This window comes from Rana temporaria, chromosome 13 (assembly GCF_905171775.1).
Source record: "Rana temporaria chromosome 13, aRanTem1.1, whole genome shotgun sequence".
Lineage (NCBI taxonomy): Eukaryota > Metazoa > Chordata > Amphibia > Anura > Ranidae > Rana > Rana temporaria.
In genome coordinates, this window is record NC_053501.1 from 49,236,587 (window position 1) to 49,261,418 (window position 24,832).

A 24,832-nucleotide genomic window follows, 5' to 3' on the forward strand; every position below is an offset into this window, starting at 1 on the left:
GGTTGAGATACACTGGGTTAGATCACTCTCCTTGCTTTCTCCAACTCACAGAATGCCTGGTTTCTCATAGCACCCAAATGGTTCAAACCTACCTTGAAAGTATGTATGTGACTGATGATGCAAGAAGGAGAAAGAGAAGAAGGTAAGCAAGCATCAGACTTGAGGAAGTTCCACCCCCCCCACTGACCATCTATGGAGCAGTGCACATAATCTGCATGGAACTACACAGAACTCAGATAAAAGTAAACTGGTGAACTTTCTGGCCCGGATTCACGTAGATGCGCGTATCTTTGTGCGGGCGTAACGTATCCTATTTACGTTACGCCTCCGCAACTTTTACAGGCAAGTGCCGTATTCTCAAAAGAAAGTTGCGGCGGCGTAGCGTAAATAGGCCGGCGTAAGCCTGCCTAATTCAAATGTGGTAGATGTGGGCGTGTGTTATGTAAATTTTAGGTGACCCCACGTAAATGATGCTTTTTGCGAACGACGCATGCGCCGTCCGTAAGAGTATCCCAGTGCGCATGTTCCAAATTAACCCGCAAGAAGCCAATGCTTTCTACGTGAACGTAAATGACGCCCAGCCCTATTCGCGAACGACTTAGGCAAACAACGTAAAATTTTCAAAATTTGACGCGGGAACGACGTCCATACTTAACATTGGTACGCCGCATGTACGCCTCATATAGCAGGGGTAACTTTACGCCGGGAAAAGCCTAACGTAAACGGCGTATCTGAATTTGCGTATCTAGCTGATTTACATATTTCTAGGAGTAAATCAGCGTACACGTCCCTAGCGGCCAGTGTAAATATGCAGTTAAGATCCGACAGCGTAAGAGACTTACGCCGGTCGGATCTAATACAAATCTATGCGTAACTGATTCTAAGAATCAGGCGCATAGATACGACGGCTCAGACTCCGTCGTATCTCCTTTGAGAATCTGGGCCTCTGTTTTTTTATACAATCATGGTGTTTACAGGATAGTAGCTCACTTGCTGATTTCACTTTTTCTGAAATTGGCCTTTATTCATTTAAATAACAATTTACTATAATAATAATACTATAATTACAGGGCTAAATAATCCCCATGCATTTAATACAAATCTAAACCAGTTATTGCTTGACTAATGGCAAACTATAGCTATGATAGAACAGGGCTGATTCATTATCTGGAGAGAAGATATTAATTTGGGTCTCTCTGTAGTGATGCTTTATTTCAAGAATGATCGCAAATCAAAAATAGTTTACCATTTGTTTCTGGAGTGTGGTAACAATTACATCTGTCTGCAATAAAGCGGAGGGCCACACAAAAAGTGAACCTCCGCTTTTCGGAACCCCCCACCCCCCCCCCTCCGGTGTCACATTTGGCACCTTTCAGGGGGGAGGGGGTGCAGATACCTGTATAATACAGGTATTGGCACCAACTTCCAGGCATAAATAGCTGTAGAATCTGCGAATATCTGTGCCACTTCCTGCCCCCCCCCCCCCCTCTGTGTTCTGGGAAACACACAGTTCCCAGAACACAGCGGGGACCAGTGAAAGACGTGGAGTGCAACTCGCGCATGCTCAGTAGGGAACCAGGCAGTGAAGCCGCAACGCTTCACTTCCTAAACCCCTCAAAAGATGGCGGCGGGGCAGCCGAGAGACAAGCGATTGCTCATCTTCTGCTGCCGACATCGCGGGCACCATGGACAGGTAAGTGTCTATTTATTAAAAGTCAGCAGCTGCAGTATTTGTAGCTGCTGGCTTTTAATATTTTTATTTTAGGTGGACCTCCGCTTTAATATTTAAAATCATGTTTGAAGCATGGTCATAATACAGTTTTTTCCTCTTTATTTTGTTGAATTCTATGCCCTGTGGCTTTAAAGTAGCCATATTACAGCAAGCTTCATGACTCTTGTATGTAATGCATCAATTAGTTATGAACATCATACACAACTTTGACTGAAAGGTTTAAGCAGCGCAGCAATGGTGTAATAATGAACCTGTGTTTTCACTGACCAGGCTGTAACTAATGCTGTCTGCTCTTATGCTAGCAGTTTCTATTCTGAGAATAACATTAAGGTGTACTCAGAAATTCTGAATGTTTTACTCTTTCTTGAGTAGATATTGATCTTTCACAAATCAAAGTTACCCTGCATTGGTTGACTGTGCAAGTCCATTCATTAGTGATCTTTTGTGCTGAGCAGTAATTTCCTGTAATATGGGATATGTGCATAACTTTTGGATACCTTGACAATTTCCTTAGTGGTTTAAAGAATTGTATTAAGTCCTATTTATTCCTCAATCAGGTACACAACACCCCACGAAAGCATTTTCAGATTTTTTTTTAGAATGATTAGGATTTAAAGTAACCACTTTATACATGTTGAAAACCAAAAATTTGTTTTTAGGATGGATAAAAAGGCCAGGGTTTATTAGCCTTGTCAGTTTTTATGTGTCCTCATTGAGTAGATTCATAGTTACATAGGCCCGGATTCACATACATCGGCGCATATTTATGCCGTCGTAGCGTATCTCCTTTACGCTACGCTGACGTAGCGCAGAGAGGCAAGCACTGGATTCACAAAGCCAGTGCTGCCAAATCTGTGCTGGGTTTCCTAGACGTAAGCCGGAGTATGTGGAAGTGGGCGTGAGTCATGCAAATGAGGCGTGACCCCATGCAAATGATGGGCTGAGTCTCAGACAGATACATATAATGAACGGCGCATGCGCCGTCCCGTGGACGCTTCCCAGTGCACATGCTCAGAATCACGTCGGAACTACTCCCTAAGATACGCCGGATCACTGCCTACGGCATGAACGCAACCTACGCCTAGTCATATTCACGTCCTACGTAAAATACGTCGGCTTGTGTTCCCTGGTGCAGCCATTTGCATGGATGCTGCTGACTTACACCTGCTTTATGGGGCATAACTTTACACCGGACGTATAACGTTACGCGCACTGCGTCGGACGGACGGACGTTCGTCAATTGGCGTATCTCCCTCATTTGCATATGTGAATAGAAAATCAATGGGTGCGCCAAATACGTCCAGCGTAAATATGCGCCCACTCTACGCCGGCGTAGGAAAGTTACGTTGGTCAGATGAAGCCTATTTTCAGGCGTATATCAGTTTGTGGGCACCGCACATAGATACGACGGCGCATATTTGCACTTACGCGGCGTATCTCTAGATACGTCGGCGTAAGTGCTTTGTGAATCCGGGCCTTAGTTGGTAAGGTTGAATAAAGACATCAGTCCATCCAGTTCAACCTCTGTGTGTGTATTAATACGCTGCTCAAAAAATTAAACACTTTGAAAACACATCAGATCTCAATGGGGAAAATATCTATACTGATATGGACTGGGTAACGAAAGGATACCACATTGTTTGATAGAAATTAAAATGATTAACCTACAGAGGGCTGAATTAAAAAACACCTTGAAAATCAAAGTGAGAAAATTATGCAGCAGGCTAGTCTATTTTGCTGTCATTGCAGCAACTCAAAATTGTAGTTTGCATGGCCCCACGTGTTTGTATGAATGCCTGACAACTTCGGGGCATATGCCTAATGAGACGACGATAGTCTCCTGGGGTATTTCCTCCCAGATCTGGACCAGTATCACTGAGCTCCTAAACCAGGGGTCCTCAAACTATGGCCCGCGGGCCAGATACGGCCCACCAAGGTCTTTTGCCCGGCCCTCCTTGCCTTTTGGGCACAGGTCAGGTTGCATAACTGAGCATAGGTCAGGCTGCATTACTGGGCACAGATCAGGCTGCATTACTGGGCACAGATCAGGCTGCATTACTGGGCACAGGACAGGCTGGCTGCATTACTGGGCACAGGACAGGCTGGCTGCATTACTGGGCACAGGACAGGCTGGCTGCATTACTGGGCACAGGACAGGCTGGCTGCATTACTGGGCACAGGACAGGCTGGCTGCATTACTGGGCACAGGACAGGCTGGCTGCATTGCTGGGCACAGGACAGGCTGGCTGCATTGCTGGGCACAGGACAGGCTGGCTGCATTGCTGGGCACAGGACAGGCTGGCTGCATTGCTGGGCACTGATCAGGCTGCCTTGCTGGGCAGACTACATTGCTGGGCACTGTTCAGGCTAGATTGCTGGGCACTGGAGAGGCTAGCTGTGCTGCTGGGCACTGGTCAGGCTGTGCTGCTGGGCACTGGTCAGGCTGTGCTGCTGGGCACTGGTCAGGCTGCGCTGCTGGGCATTTATGAGGCTGCTTTGATCCGGCCCCCCCAAGAATCTGAGGGACAGTGAACTGGCCCCCTGTTTAAAAAGTTTGAGGACCCCTGTCCTAAACAGACTGAGGTGCAAGCAATAGATATGCAGGATAATCTGGCTTTTGCTGTTCCCCTGGTCCCTTCTCCGATGTTCCCCCGGGGGTGGGTGTTACCCTGCCTCAACCCCCGTTTGAGACAACTTATTCCAGATTATCCTGCATACCTGTTGCTGGACCCAGGCATAACTTGCGGGTTGTTCTGTAAGTATCTCCATCCTGTGGCCATTTTTGTTATTCCCGTTCCATGAGAAGGTTTTTCTATCTATTAATAGTTAATTTATCTATTGAATTTTCAGTACATTTGCAGAAAATTGATGATTGGCAGAAACCATGAAGCACGTCGGGTTGTCAACTAACAATGCTCAGCTCGTTTCAATCATGAATTTTAACAATACCATTATTCTTCATCTGCTTTAATCATGTGATTTCTTAATTCTTTTGCATATGTTTATTTGTATTAATTGTATTGAGAAAATATACAAAAAAAATTGTGGCGCTGATTGTAAATAATGATAAAACACTAAGGGCCAAATCCTCAAAAGAGATACGCAGGCGGAACTGCTGTTCAGCCTGCGTATCCCTGTGCCTATCTTTGGAACTGATCCACAGAAGGATTTTTCCAAAGATAGGCATAAGATCTGACATCTGTAAGACACTTACACTTAGGATCTTAGGATGCAGAACCGCATCCGCCGCTGGGGGCATTTCGAGTCGAAATGCCGCTTTGCGTATGCAAATGAGTACTTAGGCAGATCCACAAAGCTTTTTAGCTTTGTGTTTTCTGCGTAAGTTACGTTTTGCATGCGTAAAATTAGGGATGCTTTTATAAGGTGTAAACTGTTTACACCTTGTAAAAACATACCTTTTTTTCGATCGCCGCTATTTTTTGTAAATTTCAAATTTTATTTTTCGCCGCGTAACTTTTTTTTTTCCCGACACAACTTTATTGTCCCGTCGCAATCCACAAAGCCCGACGTAACGTAATTTCGCGCGCTGCCCGTCGGGAAAAATGATGTCACACGCATGCGCAGAACGTCCGGCGCAGGAGCGCGCCTCATTTAAATTGTCATCGCCCCCTGGATGAGAAGACCGCCTTGCGACGGAGGCACTTAAGTTACACAGCCGAAAATTTCTAGGTAAGTGCTTTGTGGATCGGGCACTTAGGTAGAAATTTTCCGCCAGTGTAACTTAACTGCTGAAAGTTAAGTTAGGCAGGTTTTTTGTGGATTTGCCCCTAAAAGTCTATATCAACACTGAGTAACAGTGTAAACAGGTGCAAGTCCATATAATTGTGAAAATGTTGACAGATGAATAAACCATGTGCAGTAAATGATTCCAAACGGTGATTCACGGTAAATAAATCATGTGAAAACAACCACCACCAGAAGGGGAGGCTTACCGGAAATATTGAACCCAAATAAGCATACGCCTAAAGGGTCAATAAAAGCTTAATATGAATTGGTGAAAGACACATCAACAGGATCTGGATGTTCAATCGGTAGGATACCCTGAAGACATCACTTGAACCAGGACAGGGGGAAGTAACGGCGACTTGGAGGTGACTCTCAAAGGATCAGACCATATCTTTATGCACGAGCCCTCTGACAGTTGGAAGCCTGGAGTGCCAGAAAAGATGGACCTCTCCCGCAGAGAGGTAGTGAGTGTACAGCTTGTATAACAATATAAATTGGTCCCCTCAAAATAACTCAACACATTAATGTCTAAACCGCTGGCAACAAAAGTGAGTACACCCATAAGTGAAAATGTCCAAATTGGGCCCAATTAGCCATTTTCCCTTCCCGATGTCATGTGACTCATTAGTGTTACAAGGCCTCAGGTGTAAATGGGGAGCATGTGTGATAAAATTTGGTGTGATCGCCCCCAACTCTCTCATACTGGTCACTGGAAGTTCAACATGGCACCTCATGGCAAAGAACTCTCTGAAGATCTAAAAAAAAAAGAATTGTTGCTCTACATCAGGGGTGGGGAACCTTTTTTCTGCCAAGGGCCATTTGGATTTTTGTAACATCATTCGGGGGCCGTACAAAATGATCAACTTAAAAATTAGCCTGCTATAGCGGGGATTAAACGTGTGTCCCCCCTGCATCACTGGACCCCTTTACATTACACAGCACCCTGCATCACTGGACCCCTTTACATTACACAGCACCCTGCATCACTGGACCCCTTTACATTACACAGCACCCTGCATCTCTGGGCCCCTTTACATTACACAGCACCTTGCACCTCTGGACCCCTTTACATTACACAGCACCCTGCATCATTGGACCCCTTTACATTACACAGCACCCTGCATCACTGGACCCCTTTACATTACACAGCACCTTGCACCTCTGGACCCCTTTACATTACACAGCACCCTGCATCACTGGACCCTTTACATTACACAGCACCATGCATCACTGGACCCCTTTACATTACACAGCACCCTGCATCACTGGACCCCTTTATATTACACAGCACCCTGCATCACTGGACCCCTTTACATTACACAGCACCCTGTACCTCTGGACCCTTTACATTACACAGCACCCTGCATCACTGGACCCCTTTATATTACACAGCACCCTGCATCACTGGACCCCTTTACATTACACAGCACCCTGCATCACTGGCCCCCTTTACATTACACAGCACCCTGCACTGTGCAGGACATTAATACATGAGTTACCATGACCATTGACCAGTGCAGGACATTTACCTAGGGTTGCCACCTGTACGGGATTGACCCGGACAGTACGGGGTTTGAATCATGTGTCCGGGTCTCCTTCCGCCTTCTACCCGGACACATGATTCAAACTGTACTGTGGCTTAGCTGGTGGAGGAACACTAGTAGTTAAAGTTGATAGGGGACTGTTCTTATCCTTATACAGCAGTTCGGACAATTTAATCTGAGCCCCAATGTCCTCTTCTATACAGATACACTGAGTAATGTAATTGCCGGGATCAGCAGCACAAGGATTACTCTGCAGGGACTATTTGATGGTTTTCGGGCTCAGGCGGAGTAATTCTTGTGCAGAGGTTCTTGGCAATTACATTACTCAGCCAGGGTATCTGTATAGAAGAGGACGTGGGGAGATTAGATTGTCGGGACTCAGAACTGCTGAATAAAGATAAGAACTTTCCCCTAATGACATTGTGATTTTTTTTTTAATATGCAGCATGGGGGGAGGGGGTAAATGTCCTGCACTGGTCATGGTAACTCACAGTGCAGGACATTAATACATGAGTCACTATGACCAGTGCAACTGTGTAGGTAGGACATTTACCCCCTCCCCCCGCCGCCATGCTGAATATTAAAAAAATCACAGACCGTCATCACAGTTAATAATCTTCAGACTGCATAATACAGAATGATGCAGTCTGAAGATTATTAACTTTGATGACGGTCTGTGATTTTTTTAATATGCAGCATAGCGGCGGGGGGAGGGGGGTAAATGTCCTGCACAGTGCACAGGACATTAATACATAAGTTACCATGACCAGTGCAGGACATTTACCCCCCCCCCCCCACATGATGCATATTAAAAAGATTATATTCATCATATTTACATTTAATAATTTTCAAATTGAATCATCGATGCAATTTGAAAATTATTAAATGTAAATATGATGAATATGATCTTTTTAATATGCAGCATGTGGGGGGGGGGTAAATGTCCTGCACTGGTCATGGTAACTTATGTATTAATGTCCTGTGCACTGTGCAGGACATTTACCCCCCTCCCCCCGCCGCTATGCTGCATATTAAAAAAATACACTGTATTTCATTAATGCGGTCAGCATATTTATGGCTGCCTTACTTGTTGCTGGAAATGGTTCCTCGTCGGTGGCGCTGGCTAGTGCCATCCCAGCCAGCCATGAATGTAATCCCCGCCCGCCGTGAGTGACGTCACGCCGCCGCCGACGGGCGGGGCTGTAAGCCTAGGAGAGCAGCTCATCAGCTGCAGTGCAATGGCTGGAGGCTGGAGCCGGCTAACAGGGGCGGGCGGAGTAAATGCTATTGGCTGGAGCCGGCTAACAGGGGCGGGCCGCAGGAGCAGAGTAAATGTATTGCTAAACACACGGACAATGAATGAATGATCGCCATGATCATTCATTCATTGTCAGTGTGTTTAGCAATACATTTACTCCGCTCCATAGTGACAATCGGCGGCGCTTTTTTTTCTGATCGCATGGGGGGCCGCATGGAATGATTTCGCGGGCCGCAAGCGGCCCGCGGGCCGCAGGTTCCCCACCCCTGCTCTACATAAAGCTGGCCTAGGCTATAAGAAGATTACCAAGACCCTGAAACTGAGTTGCAGCACAATGGTTAAGACCATACAGCGGTTTAACAGGACAGGTTCCTCTCAGAACAGACCACGCCATGATCGGCCAAAGAAGTTCAGTGCACATGCTCGGCATCATATCTATTGGTTGTCTTTGGGATATAGACATATGAGTACTGCCAGCATTGCTTCAGAGGTTGAAGGGGAAGGGGGTGAGCCTGTCAGTGCTCAGACCATACGCCGCACACGGCATCAAATTGGTCTGCATGACTGTCATCCCAGAACAAAGCCTCTACTAAAGATGATGCAAAAGAAAGCCTGCAAACAGTTTGCTGAAGACAATCAGACTAAGGACATGAATTACTGAAACCATGTCCTGTGATCTATTGAGGCCAAGATAAATGTATTTGGTTCAGATGGTGTCAAGCGTGTGTAGTGACAACCAGGTGAAGAGTACAAAGACAAGTGTGTCATGCCTACAGTCAAGCATGGTGGTGGTAGTATTCCAACATGATAACGACACCAAACACCCCTCCAAATCGACCACTGACTTGCTAAAGAAGCTGAGGGTAAAGGTGATGGACTGGCCAAGCATGTCTCCAGACCTAAACCCTATTTAGCATCTGTGGGGCATCCTCAAATGGAAGGTGGAGGAGCGCAAGTTCTCTAACAGCCACCAGCTCCATGATGCTATTATGGGGGAGTGGAAGAGGATTCCAGTGACAACCTGTGAAACTCTGGTGAATGGGTTAAGGCAGTGCTGGAAAATAATGGTGGCCACGCAAAAGTTTGACAATTTGGGCCAAATTTGGACATTTTCACTTAGGGATGTACTCACTTTTGTTGGCAGCAGACATTAATGGCTGTGTGTTGAGTTCTTTTGAGTGGACAGCAAATTTATACTGTTATACAAGCTGTACACTCAAAATACAACAAAAAATGTCTTTCAGCTGGAAATGTCCAATCCAAAATGATAACACACTGACCAAGGAATCCCTTAATGAGAATGCTTAATGTGAAACAATCTGGCCATCATCATGCTCCGTGCGGCTCAAAAAAACAAAAACAAAAGAGAATACGAGCACACAGGCGTATGGTGCAATAACGTCTTTTATTAGATATAAAAGAATGAAATCGATACACTCAAATGAAGGTGATTAACCACTTAAGGACCGCCTCCTGCACATATACGTCGGCAGAATGGCACTGCTGGGCACATGTACGTCCTGTACTAGTACCCAGCCATGGGTCGCGGGGGTGCGCCCACGGCGCACTCCCACCACCCGGCTCCGAAGCTCCGTGACCAGGACCACGGACCCGATTGCCGCTGGAGTCCCGCGATTGGTCCCCGGAGCTGAAGAACGGGGAGAGACGTGTGTAAACGCGGCTTCCCCGTTCTTCACTCGACAGCTGCATCGATCGTGTCATCCCTTTTATAGGGGGACACAATCGATGACATCACACCTACAGCCACACCCCCCTACAGTTGTAAACACACTTCAGGGAACACATAACCCCATGAACGCCCCCTCGTGGTTAACTCCCAAACTGCAACTGTCATTTTCACAATAAACAATGCATTCTAAATGCATTTTTTGCTGTGAAAATGACAATGGTCCCAAAAATGTGTCAAAATTGTCCGAAGTGTCCACCGTATTGTCGCAGTCACGAAAAAAATCGCTGATCGCCGCCATTAGTAGTAAAACAAATAATAATAATAAAAATGCAATAAAACTATCCCCTATTTTGTAAACGCTATAAATGTTGCGCAAACCAACCGATAAGCGCTTATTGCGATTTTTTTTTACCAAAAATAGGTATAAGAATATGTATCGGCCTAAACTAAGTAAAAACAAATGTTTTTTTATATATTTTTAGGGGATATTTATTATAGCAAAAAGTAAAAAATATTGAATTTTTTTCAAAATTGTCGCTCTATTTTTGTTTATAGCGAAAAAAAATAAAAACCGCAGAGGTAATCAATACCACCAAAAGAAAGCTCTATTTGTGGGGAAAAAAAGGACGCCAATTTTGTTTGGGAGCCACATCGCACGACCGCGCAATTGTCAGTTAAAGCGACGCAGTGCTGAAACGCAAAAAGGGGCAAGGTCCTTTAGCTGCATTTTGGTCCGGGTCTTAAGTGGTTAAACAGCATCAAACAGTTCCTCCAATAGGGACACACCCTCCGAAACATGTTATCCTGACAACTATAGTATCCTCTGTCGGTTGGTTTTTACCAGAGTTCTCCCTGGGACAAGTGTTGTAGGTGCCCCACAGCCCTCTCCTGGCCGACTGTCTCTTCAGTCAGTGAGCGGCTCACTTGCGGCCTGTCAGCAGCTGCTTGATAAGCCTGTGTCTGTGGAGCCAGCCCATCCATCCAGCGATCTTCTCATCTACTCTGAAGCACGGATGTGTCCCTCGCTAAGGCTCTCTATTGGAGGAACTGTTTGACGCTGTTTATTTTCCTTCACTTGTGAGTGTATCGATTTTATTATTTTATATCTAATAAAATACATTTTTGCAACCTGAGCCTGTACGCTCGTATTCCCTTTTGTTTACTAGCTGTACACTCACTACTTTACATTGTAGCAAAGTGTAATTTCTTCAGTGTTGTCACATGAAATGATATAATAAAATATTTACAAAAATGTGAGGGGTGTACTCACTTTTGTGAGATACTGTATGTGTATATGAGTACTGTCCATGATACTTTTTTATTTGCACTAACATCCAAAGAGAACAATGAAGAATAAACCAACAAAGCAACAGCACTGTATATCGTATAACCTAATGTCACATAATGGTTTGTTTATGTCTTTATTTTGCTACAGGGTAAAATAGAGATTGTATATATGAACAGCAGGCTGTATTTTCTTGTCACTAGTCCTTTAAATCGCAGTAGCCTGCAGTCCTTGGTAGAGAAAGGAGGCAGAAATAAAACTTGCATCAGTTGACCTGAAAGAGCTTGTACTTTACCTTTCTATAAAGAACACTTGCTGTTCATACTTCCTTGCTCCCACAAGACTGTATAGCCAAAGAGGAAGAAACCTGCTGGGCCTTGCTTTGATTGAACCCTCATTGTACTGTCCTTGACAGCCAAATAAAAGAGATATTCTTAGTAACAAATAAGAGAGAAAAGAGATGAGGAAGGAGAACTGTGAGAAATGTGATACACATATAAGATGGCAATACAGTTGTTAATCTAGGCATGTATTAAGTACTAGACAAATCATTGGACAAACAAAAAAATATATTAATGAAAATGCATCATTAAAAAAATGACATCAGATAATTCCATATGGTGCTCAGTGCTCAAAAGATGTCTCCTACAGATTGGTGCTCAGACTGGGTGCCCCACATAGATGTACACTCACCACTGGATATGGAACACCTATCTATAGTATGGTCTTATGCGCATGTGGGGATACCCCGAATGGTTAGGATGACTTCTTGGAAGTGGAGATGTGCCTCATAAGGATAAATGGGGATAAGAGCAAAAAGAGAGCCTCATTGCGCAATGCCGTCTTAAAATGTATTGGTTCCACAAAAGTTTAAAAAGTTACATTTACATTGCTGAGTGCCTGATAGTCCTGGCACCCAGCTTATGTAGCAGGTGATTAAATAAAGGGTAATCGGCCCTGAACGAATGAGCCCCTTGTTAGCGTCCTGGTGCACGATTCCCGGGGGTATTTTGTTGGGCGGAAGTAACGTGATGATGCGATATTACCTTGACGTTTTGGCTAACATAGAAGCGTATTAAGTACTGGCAGTATTTTATTTAGTTAAAGCCGTCTATAGACACAAAATGGCAACTGAACCTGCAGATACAGTCTGATCACTGTTCTTTTGTTTTGTTAAATAATGGTAAACATGTATGCTTGTGTTGCATGAGTTTTTAAGTTTGTGCGTTATGCCCTGTACACAGGATCACTTTTTGTGATGAAAAAAAATGTCATTTTTTATCATGAAAAAAAATTACATTTTTCCAACTTCATCATTAAAAATGATGTTGCCCACACACCATCGTTTTTTAAAAATGATGAACAAAGTGACGGTACTCTAATGCCGCGTACAGATGGTCGTTTTTTGTGATAAAAAAAAAACGACGTTTTGAATCATGAAATAAAACGACGTTTTTGAAACATCGTTTTTTAAAATGCTCTAGCAAAGCGCGGTTACGTTCAGCACTCTTTTCCATTGAAGCTAGCTTCATAACTTGCTTCTGAGCATGCGCGGGTTTAAAAACTTTGTTTTGAAACGTCGTTTTGCCCACACACTATCATTTTCATTGACACAAAAAACGTTGTTTTGAAAAACGACACAAAAAATTCGAGCATGTTCGAATTTTTTTTTTGTCGTTTTTCAGAAGACATAAAACGACGTTTTCCCCACACACGGTCATTTTAAATTACGTTTTCAAAAATGTCGTTTTTTTTCATCACAAAAAACGACCGTCTGTACGCGGCATAAAGGGGAAGTTCTATTCGCCTTGAGGCTGCTTTTAGCTGGTTACTTGTTAGTAAAAGACGATTCATGCTTTTTTGTCTGTTACAGCGTGATGAATGTGCTTACTCCATTACGAATGGTAGTTTTACCTCCCGTCTCAAAACTTGCTTCTGGGCATGTGTGGGTTTAAAACGTCATTTTTGCCCACACACGATCATTTTTTATGACACAAAAAATGACATTTTAAAAAATGACATAAAAAATTCAAGCATGTTCAAATTTTTTTTTGTCATTTTTCAGAAGACATAAAATGAAATTTTGCCCACACACGATCATTTTAAATGACATTTTTAAAAATGTAATTTTATTTCATCACAAAAAGTGATTGTGTGTACAGGGCATAAAGCAGAGAATGGGCAGCAGCCTTATTATATCAGGAGAACAGAAGCAATTAGCTGATTGGTTTGCAGCCCAATTATTCCCCTGATAAAGATCAGCCAGAATGTTATATATTGCCCATTCACACTCTTTTTTTGAATTATCAAAATATATTTTGCATTTCTGGAATATTTTGGTCGGGATCTGTCTGATACGTGTATAATAAGTGATTCAGGAATACAGTAAAGCCCTGTACACACGATCGGTTCGTCTGATGAAAACGAACCGATGGACTGTTTTCATTGAACGAACCGATCGTGTGTGGGTCCCATCGTTTTTTTTATACATCGGTGAAAAAAAATAGAACCTATTTAAAAATGTTCTTATGGTTAAAAAAACGATAGAAAAAAACGATCGTCTGTGGGGAAATCCATCGGTCAAAAATCCACGCAAGCTCAGAATCAAGTCGACGCATGCTCGGAAGCATTGAACTTAATTTTTCTCAGCACGTCGTAGTGTTTTACGTCACTGCTTTGGACACGATCGAATTTTGAACCGATGGTGTGTAGGCAAGACTGATGCAAGTCAGCTTCATCGGATAGCTGATGAAAAAATCTATTTTGTTTCAATATTTTTTATTTTATAGCTAATAGTACTTCTGACATGGTGAGATCTTGAAAGCTTATCTGCTTGACTAGGATTAAAAGGCTGAGGTTTGTCATGAACCAAAATTGGTTCCCACTTTTGTTTGGGTTGGCTGTGAGGGGTTCAATCAGGTATTTGCAGTTTAACAGGGATTGGGGGGTAGGAGTCATTCATAAATAGCGTATCTTACTAACAAAACAAAAAAACTCTACAAATCAGCAAAAAAGTAAGGCCCCGTACACACGGTCGGACTGAACCGATGAGAATGAACCGAAGTTCAGTTTCATCGGACCAAACCGACCGTGTGTATAGGCCATCGGTCTGTTTTCCATCGGTCCAAAATTTTAAAACATGCTTCAAAACCGAACCGATGGACCGCTGCCCGATCGGACCAAACCGATGGTTAGTACAGAAAAGCATTGGTTCAAAACCCGCGCATGCTCAGAATCAAGTCGACGCATGCTTGGAAGCATTGAACTTCATTTTATTCAGCACGTCGTATGTTTGACGTCACCACATTCTGACCCGATCGGATTTTGGACTGACGGTGTGTACGCATATCAGGCCGTACGGCCACTTCAGAGGTGAACCGATGAAAACGGTCCGATGGACCAGTCACATCGGTTTGGTCCGACCGTGTGTACAAGGCCTAACAGTTTGGAAAAATTGACCCACTGCAGAATGGGGTGCACTTACAGGTTAAAGTGGCTGTAAACCCTTTTAACAACTATGCTACAGGTAAGCCTATATTAAGACTTACCTGTAGCTACCCAGGGTATCTCCTAAACCTGCATGGTTTAGGACATATCCCCTGTCCCCTGCATGTGCCGATGTCATCGGCACATTCGCACTGGGGCAAACTGAAGCAATGGCACCTATGTACCGTTGCTCCAGTCTGCGTGCCGTTATCGGCGGCTCCCGCGCGCATGCGGCCAATCACAGCTTCAGAGCCGCGATACCCAGAAGTAACTCCGGGACGACATGTTGGCGGCCGGAGGGGGAGACGTGGACTGCTGCGGGGGCTTCAATCTAAGGTAAGTAATACATAATGAGCTAGTATGCTATGCATACTAGCTCATTATGCCTCTGTCTTGCAGGGTTTTTTGTGTTTTAGTTTTTTTTCTGAGGGTTTACTTCCTCTTTAAGTATTAGAGCACTTTTATTTCCATTTTTAGTTAACCAGCATTAAGGGTCAGAGTGCTGGACACCTTAGTAATATGACTTTAGGTCTGCTTTATTGTAGTAGAAACCTTGTTTCTCTGTATGTTTGTAATCGCATATTTGAATGGAGCAGCCATATTTGTTAAATATAAAAATATATACACATATTCGGCAACCATTCACATTGGAGGGACACAACAACGGCAGTGGAAGAAGCAATGGACATCTGTTATATTAGTCCCTAGGGACAAAAAAGCTGCTTTTGACCAAGCTTAAGTGCGAGGTCACACATTACCAGGTTAGTTCACACCTAATGGAGGAGCACAAGGGGTTAACACATGCATGAAGGAATAAAAAGGCACCTTTTGGATTTTTGAGATTACAGCACCTTTATTGAAGCACTTTATATTTGGACTGCACACTCTGCATATTGAAAACTTTTCTACATATACCAATTTGATGTATTGCACTATTGTTAATATTGCACAAATTAATTGCACAGCACTTTATAATGTATTTAGAATTTATGTTTTTGCATCATGATTTATTATCAGTAGATTTGAACCAATTCATTTTAGCAGATTGAATGGATACTGGTGGCAAGGAGTTATGCATTAGCATTGGCACATTAATTTGACATTATTTTACTCTGATGTTATCTAGTGTTAAACTTGTTAATTCACTTATATCACTGATTGAATATTTTTTATTAGGGAATTAGATTCCATCACACATTTTTTTACTAGACGCGCGGCACATTGTTTGAATATGTCTATTTGTCACACACAAATATGAGAATGTGTTAAATGCTGTACGCTTAGATATTACATAAATACTAGTTGCTCACAAGAGTTTAATTAATACATGGATATGTTTTCCTGTTTAATAATTTATATAGGTGATACTCGAAAAATGTGAATATTGTGCAAAAGTTCATTTACTTCCCTAATGCAACTTAAAAGGTGAAACTATTATATGAGATAGACTCATTACATGCAAAGCAAGATAGTTCAAGCTGTGATTTGTCATAATTGTGATGATTATGGCTTACAGCTCATGAAAACCCCAAATTCACAATCTCAGAAAATTTGAATATTACATGCAATCAATAAAACAAGGATTGTACATAGAACAATATCGGAGTAAAAGAATGCATATGTACTCAGTACTTGGTTTGGGCCCCATTTGCAGCAATTACTGAATGCGGCGTGGCATGTAGGCCATCAGCCTGTGGCACTGCTGACGTGTTATGGAAGACCAGGATGCTTCAATAGTGGCCTTCAGCTCTTCTACATTGTTCTCATGTCTCTCTTGGCAATGCCATATAGATTCTCTATGGGGTTCAGGTCAGGTGAGTTTTCTGGTCAATCAAGCACAGTAGTCCTACGGTCATTGAACCAGGTTTTGGTGCTTTTGGTAGTGTGGGCAGGTGCCAAGTCCTGATGGAAAATGAAGTCAGCAGCCCCATAGAGCTCATATATGAAGCAGGAAGTGCTCCAAAATCTCCTGGTAGATGGTTGCGTTGACCCTAGACTTAATGAAGCACAGTGGACCAATACCAGCAGATGACATGGCTCCCCAAATCAACACAGACTGTGGAAAATTCCCACTGGACTTCAAGCATCTTGCAGTGTGTGCCTCTCCATTCTTCCTCCATACTTTGGGTCCTTGGTTTCCAAATGAGATGCAAAATTTGCTCTCATTAGAAAAGAGGACTTTGGACCACTGAGCAACAGACCAGGTCTGTTTTTCTTTAGCCCAGGTAAGACGCTTCTGACGTTGTTTGTTGTTCAGGAGTGGCTTGACAAGAGGAATACGAAATTTGAAGCCCATGTCCAGGATCTGTCTGTGTGTGGTGGCTCTTGATGCACTGACTCCAGACTCAGTCCACTCCTTGTGGAAGTCCCCAACAATTTTGAATGGCCTTTTTCTACAATCCTCTCCAGGCTGCGGTCACCCCTGCTGCTTGTGTGCCTTTTTCTTTCACACTTTTCCCTTCTACATAACCTTCTATAACTGTGGTTTGATACTTTGGAAACATCCAACTTCCTTTTGAGGCTTTCCCTCCTTATGGAGGGTGTCAGTGATGGTTTTCTGCACAACTGTCAGGTCAGCAGTCTTTCCCATGATTGTGATTCCTACTGAACCAGACTGATTGACCATTTAAAGGCTCAGGAACCCTTTGCAGGTGTTATGGCTTAATTAGCTGATTAGAGTGGGACACTTTGAGCCTACAATATTACACATTTTCACAATATTCAAGTTTTCTGAGATTGTGGATTTGGGGCTTTCATGAGCTGTAAGCCATAATCATCACAATTATGACAAATCACAGCTTGAACTATCTTGCTTTGCATGTAATGAGTCTCTCTCATATATTAGTTTCACATTTTTAGTTGCATTAGTGTAATAAATGAACTTTTGCACGATATTCAAATTTTTCAAGTTTCACCTGTATTTACCTGACAAACAAAAAACATAAAACAATATACAATGTTAATATTTTATTCTGAAACATTATAAATAAATACATAGGGGAAGATCCATGTAGCGGATCGTATTTTTATGCAGGCGTAGCGTATCGTTGTAACGCTACGCCGCCGCAAATTTGAGAGGCAAGTGCTGTATTCACAAAGCACTTGCCTCTAAAGTTACGGCGGCATAGCGTAAATCTCCCGGCCTAAGGGCGCGCAATTCAAATGTATGTGATTTATGTTAATACGTCTTGACCCGACTAAATGACGTTTTTTTTTTAACGGAGTATGCGCCGTTCATGGGGGTATGCCAGTGCTCATGCTCAAAATTATCCCGCAACAAGCCAATGCTTACGACGTGAACGTCATTCTACGCAAAGCCGTATTCGCGAACGACTTACGCAAACACGTAAAAAATTCAAAATTCGACGCGGGAACGACGTCCATACTTAACATAGGATACGCCTCATATAGCAGGGGTAACTATACGCCGAAAAAAGTCTTACGGAAACGACGTAAAAAAAATGCACCGGTCGGACGTACGTTCGTGGATCGCCGTATCTAGCTCATTTGCATACTCCACGCGAAAATCGACGGAAACGCCACCTAGCGGCCAGCGTAAATATGCACCTGAGATCCAACGGTGTACTAAGACGTACGCCAGTCGGATCTAACACAGCTTCAGGCGTATCTTGTTTTGTGGATACAAAACAAAGATACGCCGGAGCAAATTAGAAGTTACGCGGCGTATCAATAGATACGCCAGCGTAACTCCTTTGTGGATCTGGCCCTTTATATATACAAATCCACATACATTCCTTTAAAGGCTTGTTTGACACTTTTGGGGAGACCATCTTTTTTTGCATGAGAAAGAATGCTGGTCTCTGCGAGGGCACACAGAAACAGATTGATTTTATGTGCCATGTTCTCATTATAATGCAGGCAACAGGCAAGGAAGATTGCTGTATAGAAGTCTGCAGCATGTCTGCATTTGTCCACACTGAAGCCCTCTGTCTCTGCCTGCACCCCCCCCTTCACCCTGCCTGAAGCCAAAACCAGCCTGCACAGGAAAGTGGATACTTTTTATGGTTTGGGTAGTGTACATGGGCCCTTAAAGTTCCTAAAATATCTTTGTAATTTAATAAAAAGCTAACATGTGACCACTGATTTGTGTGAAATATGATTTTAAAGTGAAAGTCCACTCAAAAATGAAAATGTTTCTATTAGGGCTAGTTTACACTTGCCTCATAACATGGCATCGGACACTCTTTGTAATGTAATGGTTAGCTTACAGTCCTGTTTACACCTGCTTTTGCTTGGTGCTTCGATGAGGCTTCAGTGGGGCTTTGGTAGAACTTCAGTGGGGTTTTGGTGGAGCTTCAGTGGGGCTTTGGTGGGGCATGGATGGGGCTTCAGTGAGGCTTCATGGGGCTTTGATGAGGCTACAGTGGGGCTTTGATGGGGCTTCGGTGAGGCCTCGTGGGGCTCCGATGAGGCTTCGGTGTGGCTTTAGTGGGGCTTCAAACGAGCTTTGTCATAGACTTCTATGGAGGCTTTAAAGATTCTTTGAAGCACTACTGAAGCTACATGGGGTATAATTTTGGAAGCGTAGCCGAGGCAAAGCAAAAGCAAGGTGTAAACAGAACTGTGAGCTAACCATTTTTTTTAGTGACAGGAGCTTTGACTAGCATTCAGAGAGCCTTAACAAAGCGTGTACGAAACCTCGTTGAAGCCTTGTTGAAGCCAAAGCAAGTATAAACGAGCCCTAATTATATGTAAAATATCTTTATCTTTGACATTATTCATTTTCTGTATAGCTGATTGTCTAGCTTTGATTAGACTTTTTAAGCTTGGCAATCAGCTTCTTTCTGTTCTTCAGGGACAACCTTACTTCCTTATTTCTGAATTTTACATGCTGCCTCTCACTTCCTGAAAACATTGTCCTTCTCTTCTACACAGGCATGCCTACTGTTCATTCTAACCACCCATGTGTTGCCGAACCCCACCCCATCCCTCCTCTTCTTTTTAGACAGACCTGCCTAGCCCCATCCCCATCCCTCCTCTCCTTCACAGATCTCCTCCTGTCTTCATTGCCTCATTTTGGCCAGCAGTTTCTCCTGAGGAGGGGCAAGCTTGGGTAGTATGTTCTGTTTGTTAGAAACTGTATGTTAGATTACAATGCAACATGCTGCAGATTTTCTACAGTGTAGAGCCACGTGGTTGTTTCTGCATGGCAATGTGTGCATGGTCTGGCACTGTGATGGCACTGTGTGCATGGTCTGGCACTGTGATGGCACTGGGTGCATGGTGTGGCATATGCCCAGCTGAGGGAGCTACATGTGAGTGATAAGTTTAAGGCTCCGTTGCCAATAGTGTGACTTGTCATGCGACTTTATGTGTCCAAAGTCACATGACAATTCAATTCTAGCGGAAACGGAGCCTTAATCTACATTTCCACTATTGCGACCCCAAGATTGCATGATTTTGACTGCAACTTTAATGAGATTTTGAGTGTAGCTTTGATCCAACTTTACACTCTCTGGTTCAAAGTCTCATCAAAGCATTGCAGGTACCTTTTCAAAGTCGCTGATTTTCAAAGTCACATAGATGGGAATGGGTACCATGAAAATGAATGGGCTGTGACTTGTCATGTGACTTTATGTGTCCAAAGTCGCATGACAAGTTGCACTAGTGGAAATAGAGCCTTAATGTGGTTGCCTGTACTATGATCATTGTAGATTGTGATCTAAGTCCCCAGGGCATTTCCAGCTACACTGACAGTCCCCCCCCGCCCCCGTGTCCACCTCCTTTCTCCTGTGCACAGATATACTGTATATGCTCACTGCACCTCCCATCCCCCCCTGTGTGTATGGGGTTTTTTATTTCCTAATTTTCTCATGAATAAGGATGTACAATGAGAGAAAAATAAGCAGGAACCTATGATTAGCTCCTCCCATCCTGTATACGCCCACTGGCTACACAGGAAGTGATGTCACTAGCTTTCAGTAACCACACCCACTGGCTGATTTCAGTCTCAGAAGGAGACTAAAATCTAGAATCTAAAAGTAGAATTTAAGTCATGTGACTGCACTGGATACTGAAAAATAAAGGTAGAGAAATTGGGATTTTTTCATTTTGAGACAAAAGGCTGAACTTATCTCACATTAATGATTGCAGGGAGAATTTAAGTGTCATGCATCATACACACGACCAGTTTTCCTGTCGGGAAAACTGCCTTGACAGCTTTTGGCTGGGAAAACAGGCCGTGTGTATACTCCATGGCAGTTTTTCCGACAGGAAAACCACCTGGAATCACGGCAGGAAACTGTTCTCTTTTTTCCTGCCGCGATTCCCGGCGGTCTTTTTACTGGCAGTTTCCCTATGGAAAACACTGCGGTGGAGCATATACACCTCCGGGATTCCCGTTCAAAGCTCTCACTGCAGTTTTCCCGACGGGGGAAACCTCTGGTGTGTACACGGGGAAAGTGGCCGAGCAGGCTCTCAGTTTCCCCCCCGGGATTCCCGGTGGACATTTTACTGCCGGGATTCCTGATCGTATGTACGGGGCATTAGGGTGGAATTCCACGTATGTAAATTTTTATGTATCTTACTACAACCACACTGTTAAAAATAAAAGTGAATGTCTATTTCTAGAGGGACAGAAATAGCCCTCAGTTGTCACGTGCATCTGTTCATATTTGTGAACCGAACCAACCTTTAGACTGCCCTGTACACTGTGTACAGAGCTAATCTGATTGGATCTATGCCACATGATCAATGTAATAATCAATCACATAGTGTAAACAGTGTAGTGTTTACATCTGTGAGTCCTCCCCTTCCTGTTACAGAAACTAATGAATGATTGACTAATTTATTAATTTTCTCCAGATCTGCAGTATAAGCCACTGTAGTGAACAGATTTTAACGCTTTTATCTCGAAATTCTCCCCTGTATGTGTCAGATCTATCCTGTTACCAACTTCATCTCCATTATCCTGCATTTCTAAGCATCAACCTTTTCAGATCCATCCCCTCATTGTTATTAATGTATCTAGCACACCAATAGCAAACCTTCTCAAACCAGCATTTTTCTTTATTAAAATAAACAAAGTGTTTACTTTCCAAAAAGAGAATCATTTCAGGGGTGTTTGTGCTGTTCTGGCATTTTAATTTGCTATGTTTTATAAGAGAAAGTATGAGAATTTAAAATAAAAACTTTTTTTTCTTTTTCTACTGTAAGGCTAGGTTCACACTGCTGCGAATTAAAAATCGCGGGAAAATCGCGATTTTACCGCGATTTCGCCACGATTTCGGCCGCGATTTAAGAGACATCTGTGCAGTGTTCAATGTAAATCGCGGCCCAAAATCGCAAAAAGTAGTACAGGAACTACTTTTTGAAATCGGTGCAGCGCCGCAGATGCGGCGTCGCACCAATTAGGACAGTGCCATTGTCGACAATTGCCGGCAAATGCCGCCGATTTGAGATGCGATTTGACATGTGAAATCGTATCTCAAATCGTACCAAATCGTACCCAGTGTGAACCTGGGCTTAAGAATAAATAAACTATCCGTTATTAAATATCACCAAAAGAAAGCTCAGTTTGCCTATAAAAATGATATGACATTCATTTGAGTAGTTTGTTGTGTGAAAAGTCAAGTCAAATATCACAGCACTGAAACTAAAAAATGTCCTGGTAATAAAGAGGTATTACAGCCTAGTACTAAAGTGGTTAAGGAGGTTATAATCAGCTAGTCATTGAACTCCAATTAGATATTAGTTTAATGTTGCTCTTGCATTGATTGTTGTATATATGCGTCAATTTACCTTGTCTTCTAACTTCTACTTGATTAATAACCCTGATTATATTTCTTCTTTTTAGGAGCAGACATTGTCCAGTGGCTGATTAAGAACCTCATCATTGAAGATCCAGGTAAATAAATCCATGTAAAATAAGATCCAATGAAAAAATAGATCAATGTAAAAATAATAAGTTAGGTTTCCTAGGGCTACTGATAGGGGGGACCACCGGTCCTTCTGTAGGGGGCCTGGGCACACAGGGGGGCCTGGACAGAGAGGGATATCAGTGTGGCGGGTCTATTACAGGAACGATGCACTGTGCTGCTTTCCCTGCAGCAGCTGAAAGCAAGTTTCTCCCCTTCTCCCTCCTGTTGGCATTCAGCTGCTGGAGGGAGAGATACACAGTGCATATTTCCTGTAATTTCCCCCTCCCACAGCCCCACCGATCCTCCTTGTTCGGCTCACATCTGATCCCTCCCTGACCTCTATGGTCCTAGGCTATTAAACAATTCATTGACATCTCTAAAAGTATTATGTGAAAACACACACAAATTACATAGATTTATTAAAAGTGTAAATACTCAATACAATTGGAGTCTCATTCATAGTTGCTTTGTATAAGCTGCCAATAAAATATTTGGGCTAAAGTTATTACAATATATAATATACAGTATAAACACAAATACAAAAAGGAGTTGTGAACCATGCTTAACCTGTTTAATCCACATAACATACTGTATATCTGCATTGGCAAAAGGGAGGATGACTTTGCCACATGTATGCATTGCTGGGCAGCCAATGTTTCTATCCTGAGAGCGTGCGCACTCCACTCTCCCAGCACAGTGTCTATGCTGTTGAAAACAGATTATGGTCCCCATTGACGATAGCCAGGACCGGCTCCCGATCATGTGACTACTGTGACAGCCAATTATAGTGGTCACATAATTGGCAATCCTTCCTTAGGTGCGTTTGTGAAACAAAATGCCATTTGGCAGTGTGGTGCCAAAAAACCCATGCATTGCACGTTAGTGTGTCATCAGGTGAGTGACATGTCCATTGAGAGCAAACAGGGCAACATCACATCAACACACAGTAATACACGTTACTGAAAGTACATGGTATGAAGTTGAAAAAAATATAAGAGGTAAACTGTTTTGGTAGAACAGGTTGTGTATGCCTTTGCTAAAACAAACTACTTTTTGTAGCCTTTTTTTTCTACTATACATATATTGGATTAGTGTAACTCTAGCACACTCTAGGAGTTATACCATCAGTGATTGTCCATTGGCAGAAGAAAGGAGACACTGGTCAAGAAAAAGAAACATAGCATGACAGGAGGGATGCGCAAACCTGGTAGATTGTGTTTAAGCTGGGTTTTGCTATTAAGTTTTTTTTTTTTAAAAAGAAGCAAATTGGTAGCTGGGCATAGCGAGGGAAGCGGGGATCGACTGAAAAACACAGCGGGGAGGACACCACGATGGCCGCAGAAGGACGCCGGACCGGACAAGGCCGCCGATGGACGCGATGGACGCCGGGCAAGACACCGACGAGGGAAATCCAAACTGTAAGTATTTATTTTTTTTCCAGGAATTTTCCTTCTAGGTTGGGGGTGCGCGCTATACGCCAGGGCGCGTTATAGGAAGATAAATACAGTATTTGAATTTTCTCTGTCTTGTTGTCAAAATATTTTTTTAATTATTTATTTTAATCTCAAAACCAATAGAGGATTGGGGCAGTGTGGTGAACAAAGAATTACCATAAAATGTCATGTAAACTAGTAGGTTGTACAAGAGTAGTCAGAAGTATGCATACACATGGACCAATTAGTGCAAGTCAAACAGCAGAAGAGGATCAGCAACATTTGGGTTTTACATGACATTCAATAAAACTATACACAGATGATAATGGGAATAGTATCTTAATATGACAAGTACAGCATAGGTGCATTGGTGAAAAGGAGAATAGTTGAGTCACAGAGGTCGGAATGTATACATTGAGATTGCAGATTGCAGATCAAGTAAAGCACATGCACAGCTGTTAAGGAGTTCCATGCAACTAACTTTTAAGTAGCCTAACATAAACAGGTGTGAGGGGGAATCCAAAGATAAAGGGGGGAAACTGATAATAAAAAATAATCTATATGTGAGGGAAGACAATAAATTCCCATTGGGAAGATAAGGGGGTAAGAAAACCATATGAGAAATGTGAGCAGAGGAAAGGGGTGGAGGGTAAAAATAATAAAAAATAAAATAAGAAAATAAAATCTATATGTAAGGGAAGCCAACAAAAGATAAGGGTGTAAGACAATGGTTTTAAACCTCAGTCCTCAAGTACCCCCAACAGACCATGTTTTCAG

General features: G+C 42.9%; 1 protein-coding gene across 2 annotated transcripts in view; it reads left to right on the forward strand.

Moving 5' to 3' along the window:
- RGS6 (regulator of G protein signaling 6) overlaps positions 1–24,832 on the forward strand; it is a 427,599-nt gene that overhangs the window by 262,998 nt on the left and 139,769 nt on the right. For both annotated transcript variants that reach the window (XM_040332702.1, XM_040332703.1), the window contains exon 4: positions 22,559–22,609. In XM_040332702.1, coding sequence (XP_040188636.1) covers positions 22,559–22,609 — 51 coding nt within the window. The remainder of the gene's footprint in view (positions 1–22,558; positions 22,610–24,832) is intronic.